General features: G+C 42.3%; 2 protein-coding genes across 2 annotated transcripts in view; both read left to right on the top strand.

Moving 5' to 3' along the window:
* Positions 1–20939, top strand: part of LOC144888354 (uncharacterized) — a 304399-nt gene that overhangs the window by 48057 nt on the left and 235403 nt on the right. The window lies entirely within an intron of this gene.
* The window catches only part of LOC144889911 (uncharacterized), a 115813-nt gene continuing 111686 nt past the window's right edge, over positions 16813–20939 (top strand). Inside the window, exon 1 of the mRNA XM_078771128.1 lies at positions 16813–16936. Coding sequence (XP_078627254.1) covers positions 16813–16936 — 124 coding nt within the window. The remainder of the gene's footprint in view (positions 16937–20939) is intronic.

Below are 20939 nucleotides of genomic sequence, written 5' to 3'. Positions count from 1 at the left end.
TGTATCGGCCTCTTCTTGGCTGTGCGTGAGTAGACTGTCTGGAACTTCAGTGTTGCCCGTGGTCTTAGTTCCTGATGTCACCATGAACTTCTTCAACTTGTTTGGATGAGCCTTGCTGTAAGATAGACACTTCACAGCCAAGTACTCTGTAAGCTCTGCCTTGGTCTTCACATTGGAAAGGAAATCTTTGAGTGAAATCTTCTGGATCAATGTACTATCCCTGACGTGATAGTATGTTGATTTCCCCTTTGTCCTCTTTAGGCGCATTTTGTCTTTCAGTGAGTTATCGATGTATCGGTCGAATACCAACCTCACGTCATCATAATGCACGGCAATATTTTCGAGGCGTTCAATGAACGATTGAGCAAAGTCACTGCATGTAATCATTTGTTCTGTTTTGGAGATCCCGTTAACAAGAGCCATGCCATCAATGATTATCACTCTATGGCGAGAAGTAGTCTCGTTTTCATTGATCACTCCTGATCTTGTGGTTGTGTCTGGGTTTTGGCTGATCTGAGAGGGTTCCTGCAAATTTTGGCTTGAGATTTCATAGTCAGTTGATGGGTCATTAGTTTCTTCCCCAGCGTGTGCTGCTGCATCATTCAAAGCGGCAATTCCCGCGTCTTGCTCATTGATTTCTGTCGAAATAGGTTCTCCTGGTGGATCATGTACATCCTGCTCTTCAGGCTCAGCCAGATGCTCAAGTTGACGAAGGATTTTTGCCTTGTCGTATGCCAACAAGAGGGATCCATCAGATGCAAATAAAGAACGTGGAACGATGCCAAATTCATAGGTGCCAATACATTCTTTCAGGTCGAGCTCTGGTCGGCTCCGTGAGATAACGATGAACCTCTGCAACAATCCTCGCTCTTCTTTGACTTTGATCAGCTTGTCGCCCGATCTCACTTCTGTTGTGGCATTCGAACTCTTGAATGTTCGAAGTTTTCTTTTCGTCATTTTGTCCCACACAGAAAGTTTTCCCTCAGCTAAACGATCTGTGGCAAATTGCTGGAACATCTGTTGTCCGATCTCGTCGCGCTCTAAGATGTCGCTGGACACTTTTTCATTCATGACTTCTTTGGTGAGCAGGTTGTAGACCTCGTCTACTTCCTCTTCCATAAATGGATCACCATGTTCACGGAACACCCTAGAAAGCTTGGAGGCATGGCTCATCACCCGGGAAAGCTTTCCCCCCGTGATTTCGTGGTGTTGTTTTCTGCTCTGGTTTTCACCAAGACCATATCCCTCCGCAAACTCGTGCAGTGACTTTGACAGCTCAGGTGCAATGAGGAAGAACTTGTCAAGCGCCTTCTCATTTTGAGTTATCCCTACGATTCCTCCAATCACCTTCAGTGTACGGTTTTCTTGCTCAATGCCATGGTCTGGGGCTATTGATGTGAAGCCTGCCAATCCTTTTGTCACACAGAAGTTCCCTTTCATGAATTCCCTCCACAGTTCTGGGTGCTGCTTTTCAGTCTCCTGCATTGTTGAAATGTAGAGAGGGAGCAACCGAGCATAGTTTCGATGATCGTGAGCGAAGAAGTACTTCGTGAGAGACTCGATGCTCTCCATATGCAGCAGCAGATCACGTTGTCTTGTACTTCTAATGAACAGAAGGATAGTCTCAAACTGTTTCATGTAGTTCAGGATGAAGCGCTGTATCTTGTTTGTGCTGACCTCAAATTGTTCCAGTTTTTTGGTCATATCTCTGGACTCCATCATGGCCAATGTTTTTTTGAGAATGTCGCATAGATTCTTCTCTGGCTCCATGCTCCCGCTGATGTCTCTCTGATATGCCTCTCCCAGACGAACAGATGACTCGTTCAGATAGGCCCTTTCTTCAGGTTCCATTGCCAGGAATCTCTGGAAGTACAGGTTGTACAAAGCGATCAGTGTTACCATGTGTGCCTCCAGAGCTCGATACAAGTGCCTCCCATTTAGTATTTGGCTCACTGTGGTTGGCGAGAAAAGTCCAGCCTCGACCCATGCCTGATCAATTCCACTCCCTTCCACGTATTTTCCTAATGCAGCTAAGGCCCAAAACACAACATGTAGCTCACCAGGTCGGAAGAGGAATTGCTTCCTGATGTCCTCGCGTTCCACCCACAGCTTCATCGCCAGGTCGTATAGCTGCAAATCGAGAGTCATGACTGTGATTGCCTCACTCCCCATAACACGAGTTGTGATGTTGTGAGCTCTCATCAGACCCGTGTACAGTGTATCATAGTCTGTAGGAGGCGACCTTATCAACGGAGGAACGAGAGCAACATTGGTCTTCTCACTGGACGAAGATAGCAAGGAATTGAAGGCTCCCCACGTCCCCGGAGCTGTGAGTTTGACGTCAACTTCTCCTTCTTCCTCGAAGTTCAGGCATCCAATCATCCAGGTCATATCGGTTTTCTTGTTCTTGTCTGTCTCGGGTTTTGATGTGAGCAGCTTGCAGTCGCTCTTTCTCTTCTCGGGTGCTGGCTTCTTGCAGGTCAACGTTTTACAGCCAACTGCATCATGTATCGTTTGAGCTTTTGATGACCGGTCAAGTTCAATTGGTGGTATCATGGGTGATTTCTTCGGTGATACAGGCTGGTAGATCGCAATTGCTGTACCATGAAGGGTATTCATCCCGCAAGGAGTTGACTCTAGAAAATCGATGTTGTCCATGGCAAACCAGACGAACGTGTCCTGAACCAACCATGGTGGTAGACAGATGCCTCCGGTGGACTCCATTTGCTTCAGTACGGAGTTGGCAATGCTGGTCTCAATCTCCATGACCTTTTTGTAGGAGATGGCGAGGTCCAGATGTGCAAGTTTCTCTACAAGCGCCTTGGATCGTGTGTTTTTGTGTATGTCGAGAGCTAAGCCCACACTCAATGGAGTTTCAAATCGTTGTTTGAATGATCCATCCTCGCTTCTTGGTTCGTACGATACCTGTCGGTCAGATTTATAAGCACCGACAAAGTGCTGCGCCAACAATGATGCACTCACACCAATGGAGTCCTCCCTGTTGCTATTTCCTACTTTCCTTGTTCCCATGACTGCATGCTTGCAGAAGATGTTGAGCATCGGGGGTGGCTTGTAATCAGCAAAGGTTCCATTAAATTTCCATGCTGGGGAAGATGCGATGTCTTTCCTCAATATTTTCGCAGCTCGCAAAAGTACTTTAAAATCGTCTTTGATGCTGTCTGCTGTAATTGTGCTTGATATCATGTGGTCTTTGAGCTTTGTGGAAAGAATCTGCTCTGGCTTTGTTTTGTTTGAGGGCCGGCTGAAATGAACATCGGCAATGTTGTCTAGGATCAATTGTTTCAGGTATGGCTTATAACTATGGTTGTCTGAGACCGGAAAGTCGTGCTCCTTAAGTAAATTGACATAGGTTACATGAATTTCATTCATATTCAGCACAGCATTTTCAGTAGTATCATTCAACGCAGTTTCAACAATTTCAATGAGTTCAAGGTCTGATAACACCTGACCAAAGTTAACATTGGTTGTTTCTGTTTGTTTTTCCGTCTTAACTATAGCACGTTTGGCCTTAACTAAACATGGTAAATGATATTTCATGTCCTCAGCCATTGCTTGCAATGGGTCAGGCGAACTTATGACACTGTTCAGTCTCACTTTCAGATTGTCATTACTTGTTTCTTGGCCAATGTTTCTGATCTGGAGTCCCATGTTCTTTGTTGACACATTGTGTAGTTCACTTCCTCTGTCTTCCTGGCATATGACACATCTGAGCGCGTCAAATGTCTGTTCTCGGGAACACCTTCTGGATGTTGACGTGCTTTCCCCTAGATCACTAGAACTTGGTCGTCCTCTCTTTTTCAGTCGGATTTCTGCGGCACTGCCTGATGTTGTTCCTTTCTCAAACCTAGCCTTTGCTCGATCAATGTGCATCTTATTGGTAACATCTTTGTAACAAGCTTTATGGTAGCGGAGACCTTTTGCGAGCAATTCTTCAGCAGAGGAATATTGCAAACGTCTATTCAATGATGCAAACTTTGTTTCACCATACGTGTACTGTTCCTCAGCACCTGCCATCAGTTTCTCGACAGAGGAGAGTTTTGGTTTCGTTACAAAGGTTGTATAGTCAGTTTGCCCTATGGCCATTTGGCATACAAAACAAAGTCCGAAATCTACTGACTTCTCAATCTTCCTGGGTGGTGAGTCACTCATCTTGAAGGTAGGTGTAATTTTCTAGACACTCTTGAACTGTCGTCGGTCCTGCAAAGATAGATACTACTATTCAGATTGACATTTCGTCAACACAGTCAAAACCAGACCTTAACTAGATGGTGGAAACTTAATTAACCGATTTCATGCCGGCCGACCCCACTTTGGCTGGTATATGTCCACTATTTTATTTTCCTTGCATTTTTCTGTAAAAACAATGGCAGAAATGGCTTCCTTGGGTCTGAAAACATATAAAAGGACATATTATTCATGTTTATATGATATCTAGATACAAAGATATGCACAAAAGTGTATTTTCCAAATTTTACGGCGGCCATCTTGGATTTCTTCGAATTACTACCTATTAGACGTAAAAGAAAAAATGGAACCCTATTTTTTTTACATCTCTATAATATTCTGAAGCAGAATCCATTGCTAAATCAATTTTAACAAACAAAAAACACAAACAATATTGTTATGACATATGGGCCTGCACTACAACCTCTCAACACCATGTCCCCACCCTCTCATCACCATGTCCCTACCCTCTCAACACCATGTCCCGACCCTCTCAACACCTCGTCCTCCTAAGCGCCGATTTATATTCAATCCATAAATCGCCAGATCTCAACTTTTTAGTGCTCGAAACGTGGCCGAATTATTTTTTGATACGTTCCGCCAACTTAATAGGATTATTCGTACCCAACGTTTTGGACCCATCGGAGGACGATACGATCACCAATAATTTCACTTGGGAATCTTCAGGGGAAGGGGGAGCCCTACGCTTATCTCCTGAGGGGGGATCGAGGAATACATACATGTACTGGGAATAGGACCAGTTGATTAGTAATGAACACATCCCAGAAATTTAATTGGTGTGTGCATTGGCAAATCCTTAGTTCTTGCCAAATCGAAGAATGTTCAACTATTTTGGTTGATCTTGTGCGTTATTATGAAAGAAATGAAGAAATGATTTGATTTTGGTGAAGATCTGGATCCGGATCTGGATCTGAGCATTTTAAAGAGATTCTTCACCTTTGAGAGATCGGACAAAAACCGATATATAGCCAGAGATGTGAAAAACCTGTGGACGGATTATAACAAAACTTGGTTCATGAGTTGGAGAAGAGACAAGAACAAGCGATTCGATTTTGGTTCAAGTGGGATCCAGATGCGAGATATTCGTGTCCGATCTAACATAACAGAAACTGTTCACCTGGTGCAGGTGTGCTCTCTACCGAGTGCTCTTCTAGTTGAGCTGTTTCGCTTTTCATCACGACTCGGGTAGTTTAATATCATCAGCATCCTCGGGTAGTTTGGTTGCATCATCATCCTCAGGTAATTTGGTTGCATCATCATCCTCGGGTAGTTTGGTTGCATCATCGTCCTCAGGTAATTTGGTTGCATCATCATCCTCGGGACAGAAGTTCTGATTTAAAAAACCGCAACGTTGTGCCAAACTCACGGGTTATTCCATTTACTAATGAACCTTCTTTTGTCATTGTACAATATATTATTGTGTGCATTTGATAAACAATATCGATATGTATTAACAATAGCATTTATAGTAAAGCGCGATGCTGCGCGCGCTAATGCTTACGCAAGGAGCAAGCGGACAACGCGGTTCATAAAAGAGTCTTTATTGAAAGTACTCAAACTGCAGCACTGAGCTGCTCAGCCTCAGGGCTGCGCGCCCCGTGTATATCTTGAGGCCACGCCTCTCTCCCCGGCGTGGCCCATCCCCACTTGGTGTGCGGGGTGATGTCACCACGTCAGTGCTTTCGTGTCCGCCACAATAGAATATTAATGTGATTATTGTTGCATTTGTTTACATTCAATGAGTTCATTGTTACACTAAACCTGCGTTTTTACCAAAACTAACTTCACCCCTTAATTTTATAATAGTCCCGTCTCGTTAAACATCAGGGAAAAACGTTTTTTATAAATCGATTAAGCACGTGACAATGTTTTCTTCCCTCGAGATGGATCATTCCCTTTACGCTGTGTTTATCACCACTCACAAGGTGATATGTTTTGTGGGTAAAGTGAGACCCACCCTCGGTCTCATCTCCATTGTGGACCACGCTCGGTCTCGCGATATCTCTCATCTCGCGATATCTCGGGTTGCATTGATTTAATGACGTCTTGCATTTTGGGTGCCCTGGGCACGTGACAATTATGTACGTGCATTAATCCGCCATTGCGGTCAGAGCAGCACTCAGCCACTCACTCACACGTGGTGCATTCTTAACCTGGAAGCCATCCCTGCTTCTTCTTTATCTTCAATTTTATTTTTGCACTGTAATGTGGCGGTAATGTACAAATTGCTGACGTCACAAACAATCTTCTTACAAAGAATAAGAAGAACTATGTATGCAACAGGAAGTATTTAATAACGATGAAGAACTTCCGGGTTACCTTCTTGTAAACCTCGTGCTGCAACTAACTCTGACGAAGGTTCACGTGATCGGATCTGATCTCATTTGAAGAGGTTTGTTCATAGTTTCTCATGTTATTATTAATACTGAGAAAGATCTGTAAAACGTTTATTTAAAGATAAAATAATGTTTCTGTTCGTTGATGACGGGAATGAAGAAAAGTTAAACGAGTTTTTATTCAATGTGTGTTGAGGTATTTGATTTTGATTGTTCATTTAATGAGGTGTTTTTCACTCGTTTAATTTCATTCCCTGCATTGCTTTATATGACGTCATCACTAAAATTCATGCAACGATGGTCAAACCTCATTCTTCCTTTTAATTACAAACCAGGCAGAAAGTTTTTATAATTAACTTGTATGTCCAATGTGACCTCTAAATGAGGAGGTGTTATAAAGGTTGTAGATGATGGATGGATGAGGAATCCATGTAGCGTTGGTACGGAAAAAACGTCGGTCCCATCTGCTACATCCAAAACTAAAGTTGGAGAATCTTCTCTAAAAAGTCGTTTGGACTAGAGATTCTCAACCGGTGGGTCGCGGCCATCAGTGGGCCGGAAGGCGCAACCTCGTGGTCCACGGGCATCGTACTCACTTGAGAAGGCAGGTGATGGGTTTACCACACGAGTATTCGAAAAATTTATCTCGCAAAAAAAAAAGTTGTGTTAATGCTCTTGTATTAATTTATGATTGGAATGATGCTGTTTAAAATGAAAATGTAGAGAGATTGAGTTTAAAGGTGAATTAGGAAATGACGTGAGGGTTTCCATCCGTAACATTCGCAGATTCGGTGTTTGCAGTTTCGCCATTGACCGTATTTGGTTGTTCGATGGTGTTTCCAATATGGAGAACGTCTCGGGTATCTCGTGTTCACACAAAAAGGCAAGCTGCTGTATTTTACTTTTACTGCATTTTATTTTGACAAACGGACCGTTAATTTAAAAGAAAAACTGATGATGGTTGCGAAACTTCAGGAGCTGCTGAAAGGAGGTGAAACCCATCGTCAGAAAATACAACCCCGAATATATTAAGTTTGCATATACATTATACAGTGGCAGGGGATTCAGTCAGTGTGGGCAATCAAGTTCCTGTTACCTTTCACCAACACATACATACCTGTGTGAGTCAGGGTTTTCACTTGTGACTGGCACAAAATCAATGACCAGGAATAAACTGAAAGCAACTTTGAATGGTACTCTGCGAGTCGGCCTCTCACCCACCCCAACTCAGATTAATCTGATAGTTTTTCAGAAGGAAACCCAGGTATCCCACTTACATAAGCATCACTCTATATTTAAGGCTTAAATGTCTCTTAAAGAAAGAACCAAATAAAGTTAGAATTATTATTATTATATTTTATTTAATCCATTGCTGCAGACTGCTGCAGTGCTACATACAACTGTTAGTTTCTGATATGACAGGATTATGGGTGTTGAACCTGAAAAGTATAACTTCCAGCAAAGGGGAGACTCCTTGGTGCAGGTGTGTGAGACAATTGCAATGAGAGGAAAGTAAAAACAGGTTTTATATGTTCGTGTGTATTAAACAAGAGGATCAACTCTGACCCTGAACGCGACATGATGCTGATGTCAGAAGTGTAAATTATGCCAACACATCACCTTGAAACTAGAATAGCATCCATGTGCTACTCAGGTCTTTGAAGACAGAGATTTTAGGTCACAAATACATGGAATTAGAGTGGACGCTGCAGCTTATGCCCTTATTATGGGCACATCAGGATAACGTTCTTGCAAATCATTTATTATGACCATGCTTCACAGCTCTTACGTATATTGTCAGTCTAAATGTGGCGATCAAGCTGGATATGTTTACCGTTTAGCTGGATACGTGATCAAATTGGATAAGATAATAACTCGCAAAACATTCCAAACTAAGTGAAGAAAATAACATGTATTGCTTTTCTGTGATTAACATAAGCATTGTATCCCTGGCAGATCATCGATGAAATGGAGAACCTCTTGGAATGGCTCAAGTCCCGAGGCCTGAGAGCAGAAACAGCCCAAGCAGTGATCAATAAGCTTGGAATTGAGAATCAGAAGGTTATTCAAGCTTGTACTGAGTCGGATGCATTGCGGACCGAGCTCCTCTCTCTCGCCAAAGATAAATTACAATTTTCAATGTATGCTGACTTCTGTAAATTTATGAATTCATTTTCGAAGCCGCAAGATATCCAAATTGCAGGTTCTTCTCATTTGGGAAGTACTTTCGTCAACTTAGAGAATGTTATTCGGGAACTTTCCTGTTTCTGTGAAAAGATTTTCGGATCTCAAAATGTGCACCGGGACAACGTTTCTGGTTTCTGTGGAATTGGGCTCGGTGATATCTGCAGTCTCCAATTTCAGGATGATGGATTAACACCCAAGTCTGGTACGTGGCATATTTTTAAAATACAACATAGCATCTCAAGATGTAACCTTTATGTTCTGTGATTTTTTTACACTGCACCTTTCCTATGCCATCTCCAGGCACTGCGTAACGTCATTGCCGGGCACCGAAGGGGGCTCAGCAATGACACATGCTCAAAGGGAGTACTCAGTTTTCACTCTGGTTGTTTGTTTGCTTTCTTGGTTGTTTTCTTGTTTGTTTGTCCGGGCGATATCTCAGCCATCCTTTGAGCTCGGAAGCTGAAATTTCTGCACAATAGTGAGCAAGTGATTTGGCTGCAAAGGCCATTTTTGATTCATTGATTAATCAATTAATCGATTAATTATTTAATTATTCGATGGATGCCTTCATTTTTTATTTTTTTTGAGTTACAGATTTGGATGAAATGGTGGTGGTTTATGTTTTCTATTAGCCAATTGATTAACTATTTTTTATGATTATTGTTTATTTATTTTCATTATTAATCATTTATTTTCTTTCTCATCTGGGCAATATCTCGGGCACCTTTTGAGTGAGGAAGCTAATATTTGGACATGACAGTGACCAAGTGATGTGGCTATAAAGGATATTTTGATTTATTGATTAATCATTTAATCAATTAATTATTTATTGATTAATCAATTATTTTTTTTATTTTTTCATTAATGACATTTTATTAAATTTCTAAAAGATACATCTTCGGATGAAGCACTAGTGGTTTAGTTCTGCTGTTAGCCAATTGATTAAGAAAATATTTTATGATAATCTTTAATTTATTTTAAATATGCAATTAATTGATCAATTATTGTACACCTCTCCCTCCCAATGCAGTCTTGATGAGCCGGAGACACCCCGGCAATGCCGCTCTGGAGGATATTTCATTATTTGGCATGGTGGCGGTGTACTTTTTAATGTATCTGTCCTTGTTCTCATCCCATTCAGTTGTGTTGGTGATTTCTCTAGGTCTGTTTCCCCTCCCCGTTAGGGAGGTTATTTGTCTCCTCCACTTCTGTCTCATCACGCCTTCACCGTTGGGTCCCTAGTGACGCTCCACATTCCAAACCATTGCTTCATCACACAGTCCCTCCCCACTCCATTGTGGCCACTTTTCCACCTCTCCTCTGTCCATCCCTCACGAGCGCATGGCTCCCATCCTCCTCATTTCTTCTGCTTGTCTTCTGCCCTTCACCGTTATCTATTTTATTTTATTTTTATTTTCGGATTTATGTGCAGTTGACACAACTTTTTTGATTTTTTTTGAATGGCACCGTCTCTTCTCTGGTGACAATCTTGTCTTCTTCAGCTCATCCATTAATGTCGCTCCTCTACTGTCCATCCCCCACTGTTGGTCTTGTATATATGGTACAACAGCAAATGGACTCCTTCTCCTCCATGTTCCAAGGTTTATTTTCTTGAGTTTAGTTTTTGAGTTGGGTAGCATCTCAATAGCAACTTAGCTTGGTGCAAATCTCTGTCCCATTGTGATGGTATTTTTCCCACTAGAGGAGGTGCGGCTTCATTCTTTGGATTGAGGTCAGTACTGCCGCAAGGACTAACACCACACGGTGGCCTGTGTCCCATAATTTGTTTCTTTTCCTTTATTTCCAACACAGATTTTGCTTGTTGAAGGCTCTGAACTTTCCCCGGCCCTTTCCCCACCCTCCTTTGGCCCATCAGAAGTAGTTTCTCACCTCAGAAATCCCCGAGTAGTAAGGTCGATATATGGAAAATACCCCCTCAACCCCCAAAAAATTGCTACAAAAGGTTTCTCAACTGATTCTGGTAGGGTTTAGTGTACTTTATAACATACTAAAAGTTTACCAAAGGAGGACCCCCGGAAAAGTGTTTTTTTCAAGATGGCGTCCAAGATGGCCGCCGAAACCTCTTAATGATCATAACTATGTAACTATCAACTCAAATTTGATGATCTTGGTGTCTATCCCTAGGTTTTTGGGGGCAAGGAACACATTAAGACCATTAAAAATGAAAGTGGGCCATTATCTAACAGGTTGAGGGGGCATTTTCCATATATTGACCTGAAGAATGTGTCGAATTGGATCTAACTGAATAACTAATTCTCATCTTTCTCTTTTTCAGACATGATTCAACAATGAGTGCAAGCACAGCCAGTCAAGCTTTTTGTCCAATCTGCAAGGAGGAGATCGAGGATTCCAGTGATAACTGGGTTGCAATTCAGTGGAAGGGGGCGAAGGGAATAAATGAAGCCAGTGTAAAGCGGAAGGACGATCTTGTAGTTGAAGCCAGTACTAAAGTGCATAAAAGCTGTCATCAACAGTACATAAATGATAAAAACATTAAAAGCCATGTTGCAAAGAAAAGTAGTGGTTCTGTGCCACCAAAGAGAACCACAAGACAATCAAGTGGAGGTTTTGACAGTGAAAAGGATTGCGTATTCTGTGGATGTACAATTGATTTGGACAAGGGACACTTTAGCTGGGTACGGACTGACAAATTTGTGGAGACAATTGTGGAGGTCTGTGAATCCCGTTCAGATGATTGGGGACATACTGTAAAGGGTCGGATTGAATACTATTTACGAGATTTACATGCAGCAGACGGACTTTATCATCATTCGTGTAGTGGAAATTTCCGGTCCTTCAAGTCTGTGCCTTTAGAGTTCCAGAAAGCCCCCGAAGCCAAGCGCAGAAAGTGTGGTCGTCCTAAAGATGAAGATAAGTATGAAGCATTTCAGAAAATGTGTGCTTACCTAGAACTGAACAGTGAGGAACAACTAACTGTTACATCTTTGAGCCTCATAATGAAAGGGTATCTTTGTAATCCTGATTCGGAACCGTATGACAATTACAGTTTGAAAAAGCGTCTTAAAGAACGCTTTAAGGACTCAATTTTTTTTGGTGAAAGAGAAGGCTTGGACGATATTGTTACGATGAGAGAACAAACGTCGCAGATTCTGAGATCATACTACAAGCAAACGTGTCGGGAAGGCGATGAAGAGTCCCAAAAACGCGCTATTATTGAAACTGCTGCTAGGTTAATCAGAAGTGATATAAAATCTCAGGTTTCTACCGTGACGAATCAGTATCCAAGTAGTGATGATTTAAAACTTGATTCAGCCCTATCGTTCATTTCGACTAGTCTGCGGACAGCACTGGAAACATTGTTCGTTGGGAAAGACACAAGATGCAAGGTTGCGGCAGTTGGTCATGCCATAATTCAGGCAGTTCGCCCATGAGCTGTCATTGCCCACGAGCTGTCATAGTAGTGATCTTGTCATCGAACAAACGTTGATGAGGTCTCTGAAGAGCACTGGTGGTCTAACTCGCGGCAGTGGGATGACCGAGGACATGCGAAACCTTTGGACCTTATCTGCACCTGTAACATCCGAGTACAACATTGCGATGCAGGATTTCACAAACCTAACCTATACTACAAGTCCGCAACACAAAGACTCAACTGAGGCGCGCATCAAAAGAGATGCATCTGATCTCGAGAAAATTCGGATAAAGCTTGCAGCCTGCTCACCCTTCACATCTGATCCTACTCTGAGAAACATTGTCAACGGGATAGTGGCTGGGCCAGATGTGAATGTACATGACTTTGAATCGGTTGGAAACAAGATCATTGAAGATATAATCGGAAAGTCGGCATTTACTTACAAATTCAAGCAGAAAGACAGAGCCAAAACCCTTGGGAATATCTCTGCTGTGAAGATTGCTCCTGATCGTACCATTGATCCTGCCCTTCTGTTCCAGCGTTTCCTTCTGGTGTCAAGGTCAGGAGATCTTTCCCTTGAAGAGGTTTTGACATATGAACTAAGCCCCTACCCTCCAGCCCTCTTTGAGACCAGGAACATTCTTCAAAAAGCAGACAAACCTCAGCTTGCTCAGGCAATTCGAGACCATGCTGCAGACTTATCAAGTGAGGCTGTGATGAACTCTATTCCCAAAACAGATTGTTACGTGCTTGATGGTGGCTCTTTGCTCCATCGTTTACCGTGGAACAAAGGCGACTCATATAATGCAATAGCTGAGTCTTATGCAGACTTCACTGTGAGACATTACGGACAAGCGACAGTGGTGTTCGATGGCTATGGTGAAGGTCCCTCCATAAAAGACAACACACATCAGAGACGAGGAAAAAACCTGCACCCTATTGTTAGTTTCACTGCAGAAACAGAGTTTGCAGGCAAAAAGGACGACTTTTTGTCTCGTGACAAAAACAAGGCAGACATGATTGCTCTCATCAGCACAGCACTAACTAAAAGGGGATGCCATGTCATTCAGTCACCAGGGGATGCAGACGTTGATATCGTTAAGGCAACTGTTGAACGATCCCGTCATTGCACCACAACGTTGGTCGGTGAGGATACAGATTTGCTGATCTTGCTCCTTCATTACTCCAGAACAGACAATGAGATCATCTACTTCCGTTCTGATGCAAACAAGCAGTCAAAAGAACACAGAGTGTATAACATTAACCTGTTGAAAGAAACTTTAGGAGACGATGTGTGCAATGAGTTGCTCTTTGTACATGCCTACTCAGCATGTGATTCTACTTCAAGGATTTTCGGCATCGGAAAAAAGTCAGCCTTCCGGAAATTAGTGAAATCTGATCCTGTCATGAAGTCCTGTGCTAGTGCATTCATCCTTCAAAACAAATCTCAAGAGGACATATCAGATCTTGGCAAAGACCTGATGGTTGATCTCTTTGGTGGCAAGTCTAATGATACGCTATCATCACTGCGCCATATCATTTTCACCAAAAAAGTGGCAACTGCTCAAGCATTTGTCACTTCTGAACGGCTCCCCCCAACATCACCTGCAACAATATTCCATAGCCAACGTGTGCACTTTCAAATTATGGTATGGATGGGGATGGCAAATGAAATGAACCCAACTGAATGGGGATGGAAACAGGAAAATGATCAGTTAATTCCATTTATGACCCAAAACAATGCTGCGCCTGACGAACTCTTGAAAATTATCCATTGCAACTGTTTGGGGGGATGCAAATCCTCTCGATGCAGCTGCAGACGCTATGGACTCCGCTGCACTGCTGCATGTGGCCCTTGCCAAACTGAAAACTGTGACAATCCAAACAACACTCAAGAGGTCGATACTGAGGAGGAGGATGACACTCAAAACTGAACGCTCTGAAACTTATTCTATGGACAAAGGTGTTTGTGCATTAGGTGACAGCTGAAGGTCATGAGTTCAATTTAATAATGACTCAACAGCTCAGTAATATCCAAAGTTGTCTTAATGTGTTCCTTGCCCCCAAAAACCTGGGGATAGACATCAAGATAATTAAATTTGAGTCAATAGTTATGGACTTGCGGTCAATTGGAGGTGTTGGCGGCCGTTATTGACGCCATATTGGATTTTTGTGTTACATATAATGGCCCACTTTCATTTTTAATGGTCTTAATGTGTTCCTTGCCCCCAAAAACCTAGGGATAGACACCAAGATCATCAAATTTGAGTTGATAGTTACATAGTTATGATCATTAAGAGGTTTCGGCGGCCATCTTGGACGCCATCTTGAAAAAAACACTTTTCCGGGGGTCCTACTTTGGTAAACTTTTAGTATGTTATAACGTACGCTAAACCCTACCAGAATCAGTTGAGAAACCTTTTGTAGCAATTTTTTGGGGGTTAAACTGTATTTTGACCTGACTAGAGTTGGCGACTGGACATTACAATAAGCGATCGCTTCTCTGCGTAATGGTCCTCCAAGGCTGCACGCAGCACGCAATCGAGCACAATGCCTTGCTCGGGTTCGCACTTCCAAGCCCGTTGTATCTGTCAGTGCAGTGTTTTTCCTTGCGGTTCTGAGCATTTCCTTCCCAGCCAGGTCATTCTCATATCCTCCAGAGACAGGAACAGTCTCGAAGCATCGTCTCTGGAGCAACCAGGCCTTAAATTCACATTTTCCTTTTTTCGGGCGTTTTCTCTGCTCATTGATGATCCTCTCTCTCCCTCTCAAATTGCCAGCCACGTCGTCCTAGAATCTCCCATCGATGCCCATCAATCCACAGGGTTCTCTAGAGCCATGAACCGCCGAAGAGTGTCGACTCTGGGAGGCACGGGGGGTCATCAGTCTGCAATCGACATGCACCTTGTATCAAGCTTCATCCCCACTTGTTAATTCTCTCCGTCCCACTCACATCACCAGCCCACTCTCCACTGCAGCTCCTTCCTTTCCTTCTCTTCGTCACCAGGGTCCTGGTTTCGGGACCACCATCATCGACGAGTCGAAGCCGTGAGTCCAAGTGAGGTGGTGTGACGAGGAGATTATGTGCCAGCTTCTTGATGCCATCTTGTTTATGTACGTCAGGGTGTATCCATGTCCTTGCTCATTACTTGGCAAAAAATAAATATTTTTTTTTTGCAAGTGTATTGCTCACTCTGCTTTGTGTGTTTGTGTGTTTGTTTGTTTGTCCGTCTGCTCACTTTTACTTGCTTTCAGGACACAATTTTAAACCGATCTTCACGAAACTTTACCAAATGGTAGAGTTTGTGGTCCGACAAAATCCTATATATTTTTGGTGTCAAAAGGTCAACATAGGCCAAAGGTCAACCACTTTTTTCAAATTTCTGAAAGCCTCAATTTTCATCCGATTGACTTGAAATTTGAATAGGATTTTTCATGTCGGCGAACTGAATTCAACCACCAATTATTAAAGAGGTCAAAAGGATGCTCTACTGAGGGCAATTCTGCTTTGTTAGCTTTTGCCAAGTGTCGCTCTATGAGCGATTTTTCATTAATGAGGTTAGTCTGTCGGTGTCTATCTGTCTGTCCCCTAACTTTTTTGTACCTTTTGAGCTTTGTCATCAAGTTTTCAACCTAACTTTATTTTGATAATATGGAGAAGACAAATCAATAATTTGGTGAAAAGGTCAATGGTCAGTGTCACATAAAATCGTCAGTTTTAATCCAATTTACCTGAAATTTTAAGAATTTGCAGACTGGGTCACTGCATTGGTTCACCAATCAAAAGCAAGAAGCCGATTTATTTATTTATTTATTTATATATAACAAAAGGTCAAAGCTGCATCAAGTCATCAATTTTCATCTGATTGATTTGAAGTTTGAGCAGTGTTTGCATATTGGGTTGCTGAAGCCTATTGCTTTTGTAGTCAAAAGGTAAAGGTTGCCTAAAATTGTCAATGTTTTCGTATTTTTTGTTAGAAATTTTCATCATGTTTCGCATATTGAAGCCGAATAAGAAGGCCGAATGCAAAGTGCACGTGGATGGGCTTTACATTTTCAGATGCTTTCTAGTTTTTAAAAGTGATTCTTCATTTTTGAGAGAAGCCCAGTGTTGGATTAGCGGTTAAGTTGGCTGGCTTAAGATCTTAGGGTCTTGAATTTGAGCCCCAGCCGTGCTGTTAAATAATATCAGGTGGGTTTATTCAGCCTGTCATTTTTCCGAGATGCCTGTCAAAATGAGTGCCAGCTTGCTGGAAACAAGGGGTGCTGCATCAGCGGCACATGCACGTTCACAGCCAAGATCTGAGAATTTATTTTGTGATTCAATCGAATGCGGATCTGAAAATTTCTTCAGTGATTGGTCACCATTGAGGGGGAACAAATGGGGCCAAAAATGATGCATAGAGGTATATTTTCAAAAACGTTGTGGATGGATTGTGATAAAACTTGGTGGATTATTTGGGTAGGTGCTTAGAACAGGCAGATTAGGTTTTGGTTAATCCGGACATCATCATTTGGATTCAAAAATGTAAACTGTTCAGACTAATTCCCATTTGTTAATTGAGCTTGTCAGGGGTGTGTACTGGCCACCACACTTTCAGCGCTTGTATAGACTGGATTATTGGGAGCATGTCGGAGAGATCTAGTTGTGCTGCATCGTTTGAAAATGTCAAGATATCTGACCTTTATTACACATATGATCCAGTCATTTTTGTGCAGACTCTGGACATCCTTACGGGGTCGATCCTGCAAGGTGATGAATGAGGAGTTGGGGCCACTGTGATTATGGGACTCCAGGGTCAATACTATGATCCAGGCTTTCAATGACATATTGGATGCTACTATCCAGTCTATACCTCTCTGTGGCGAGGGTGTTGAGATCACATCGAGATTCACTTACCTTGGCAGTGATAATAATGTTTCCACATGTCATTGAGATGTGTGAGCCCGAGGGCCGACCACATGCCTTGTGGTTGCAGTAGGTTGATCGGTATCTCAAGGAGATAGGAATGGGGTGGGAATCATGCTGTCTGGGGAATGGTGGTATGGAGGCCTGTTGAGTGCCGGCAGAAAGTTGGGCATGGCGATGAGCTGCCATACCTGACCTAACCTGGCTCGTGGTGTTTGTGGTACTTTCAGATGGGATGAAAGTTTCGGAAAATAAATCTCTGTTTAACTGTGGTTTCAGCAAGGGTTGCTGCAAATTGGAACACGCAGTCCATAATATTGGCATTTCTTGTCTTCGAGACGAAAGACTTGGATTCCCATGTTGTGCTTGAGGTAGCTGTTTAATTAAGGTAGGTGATATCAACTGAATGGAGGTAGCTGATATCAACGATTGGTGTATTGATTTGTCTGTTTCGAAGGTTACATCACACTTCACACGTCACACTTCCTCTAAAGTCTAAAGCGTACGCTGCACACACTGTTCTCATTCCCACTCACTACATTCTGCTCTAATTGCCTCTCGCTTTTCCTTTTTTGTCTTCCCATTGCGGGATTAGCACACGTCCGTCGACACGTGTCGAGTGTGAGTCAGGTCTACCATACACTTTTCCCTCCCTCTTTATTATCTTTACTTGTTCTCTATATTTTTTCATTAATGATTCTGTTGGAGCCATGTCATATATCGAACATTTGTAAGGTTGCTCTCCTGTATGGATCCTCAAATGCAATTTAAAAACGCCCTTTTGAATGAAACCTTTATCACATTTAGAAACTTATCACAGAAAGAATACCTCAGGGGGAAATAAGTGACATGGGTAAGATCTGCTCTTTTGTGCCTTTCTTGATGTTTGGTTATTGTTTTATGTGCTTGTAAATATGTGCCCCATTATTATTGAATCTTGTGTGCTTGTAAATACCTGCTTTTTCTTTTGTATATGGTTTTCCATCCTGTCCGTTTTTGTTTCATCTCTTTCAATGGCTTGATTTAGTGTGTACAAATGGATAGACAGGATGTTTTGCCTCACTGATCGCTCATGCCATGAACCATGGTGCACTCACGGTTCCGCTCCACCGTATGTCAAAAATAGATATGTCTCGACCTCATGCGGGATTGTGGGGGACGGGGAGAGGGGCGTAAATTCCCTATGTAAACGTGTACCGTGCAGCGCCACCTGTGGCAGAGGGTACTACAATTTCCTTCTTTACCTGGTAACACTGAGGTGAAAGTACCCTTTGCACGGGTACATTTTTGTCCCCCGTCGCACCGCGGAGCGAAAGGGGGACTATGGTTTTCCCCTCCGTCCGTGTCCGTCCATCCGTGCTTGCGTGTGGGTGTGCGTGCATGTATGCGGGCATGCGTAAGCGAAGGACCGAATTCTAATTTGGTGTGTGGGTGCAACCCACGTCAAAATCCAAGATGGCCACCGCCATGTTTGTCTGACGCCATGAATGTCTGAACATTGTGAGCGGAATATCTTGAAAAATAAGCGAGGTATTCCAAATTTACCAGAATTAATCACCACCAAATGCATCACTACCAATTGTCGTGGCATGTAAATACCAATTTTGCCAGAATTGGGACACTACATCCATGGCGCAAACATCGCAATTTCCATCTGTCTACGCCATGTCACAACTCTAACCTCTGATGTCTATCGGTCTCCTTACACATTGATACTGTTCACCAGATTACACCCAAATTTGTCCATAAACCTCTGAGACACACACAACCTGTCCAAAGTTTCACAGTGAGGTGGGGTGGGGTGCAGATCAATTCTGAAATAACAAAGAGGGTTTTGTTTGAAATTCGTCTCATCAAAACCCATTCAAGAGTCCAGTGTAACGTAACAGACAGACAAACACATAGACACACAGAAGACCCCAGGGTCCCATCAAACAAGCTTGTCCCCAGATCCACAAATGTCCACTTCCTCCCATTTCACTCCCCATGTTTCAATTATAAACGAAACATGTAACTTACTCAATTAATGCAATTGTCATCCCAATTTTCATTCCCTGTGTAAATTAAAGCACTCCGGACAATTTGCAGCCAATGTCAACAACTGAAGTTGTTTCTCTGACTCCAGGCAGTTACATACAGTTACATACATCCCTGCTTACGTCACACAAGACAACAGGTAATCCGCTATCAACAGACACCACACCACACAGAAACCTTTGGCAATGCAACAACCGAACTCCCAAGACAACAACAACAAAACATCCAATCCACCTCAATGGTTCACCTCTCAGCTCATTGTGTCCCTGTCTATCTCTTCTTGCATCTACACTGTTCACAGCAAGTCCAATTCATCCTTTAAGTCACATGTACCCAGAGTATATGTAACAACCACTCAAACTTAATCCAGCTACACATACCGATTTCCCAAAAACTCACAGAGCAGTCCAAATCCAGACCAGTCATGCATTTACATGTAAATATTAGGTATAGTATCTAAAATTAAACAACTGGTCGACTTGCAGCTCACAGATGAAAAGCTTGTATCTTTAAGATTGATCTGAGCTTCCAACATTTCAAATCGTCACTTGAAATGTCAGCTTATATCAAAACATACTTGCTCATTTCTGGAATCGCACGTTCAACCTTTTGTGTCATGACACAATATCTATTTAAAACAAATATTTTCCATTTATACATTCATAGAAATGTTAGCGTCGGTCACAATCCACGTGGATTGTAGCTGTCAGCCCGTCTGCAAACATCAATCACGTCGAATGTATTTCACACATATACATTCTCATTTACCCATGACTTACACACCATTTTCAAAGCACACCATTTTCACCATTACTGTTGAAACCACTCTTCCTATGACAATTCAATACAAGTACACAATTACTTACAACAATGCAACCAATGCCGTGCAAACAATTCCACGAATCACAAATATATGACCAATAATACACATACCAGAACCAGTAAATCACATAACAAACGCCAACTGTAAACCCAACCAGAATTTATACTTTTCCAGATCAACTCAAATCAAGAAATCAACACAAATCCTTATTACCTTCAATCAACTCAAAATTAATCAAACAAGTCAAAAACAGATCGGATCAGCAATCACAAATCACTTTTCCAACCAACACAAATCAAATTCCGATTCCAGGAATCAAATCCAATGAATCAAATCATAAAATCCACCTTTCGGAAGAAGTCAAATCAAGACAACAGAAAACCACAATCAATTCAGGTCTAAAAGCAGAAATCTAAAAACAGAGGAAGGAACAACCAACAACAATTAAAGCAACAACTCATTCAAAGCCACAATTATTTCAACACCAATGTACCAGATAAATCAACTCAGGAAAAATGAAATTCACTATGCACACAACACGATTTTATGCCCTTTAGCAGTTCACTGACACCAAGTCCAGCTCGATATCGGCAACCAAACTTAAAAACACAACTGTCACCTTACTGTGACAAATAAGCAACCAACTCACTTCACACTACACCAAAAATAACTGTTCATCACCCCTTCTTCTGCAGCAAGAGTAAGTGAGTGAAACAGTTCAGAACCACCGTGACACAATGCGGACACCTGTGTTAAACCGGTCGAAACCAGATCAGACCAGATCTGGTATTGACAAAACACACCTGGGGTATTTCATGCGATCGAGCATCTGGTGTACCCGCTAACCGAATCTTTAAATAGCCAGAACACACACCAAATCACACACCAAATCGCACACCTTTAGAGTTGTTTCACTCATTTTCAGAGCCCGGTGAACTCAAAACCGAATCAGATCTAACCAGATCACACACACTGAAAATTACACCT

This window comes from Myxine glutinosa, chromosome 1 (genome assembly GCF_964187855.1).
Source record: "Myxine glutinosa chromosome 1, kmMyxGlut1.1, whole genome shotgun sequence".
NCBI classification, from domain to species: Eukaryota; Metazoa; Chordata; class Myxini; order Myxiniformes; family Myxinidae; genus Myxine; species Myxine glutinosa.
The sequence above is the reverse complement of the archived record's forward strand: the minus strand, read 5'-3'. Positions and strand labels throughout refer to the sequence as shown.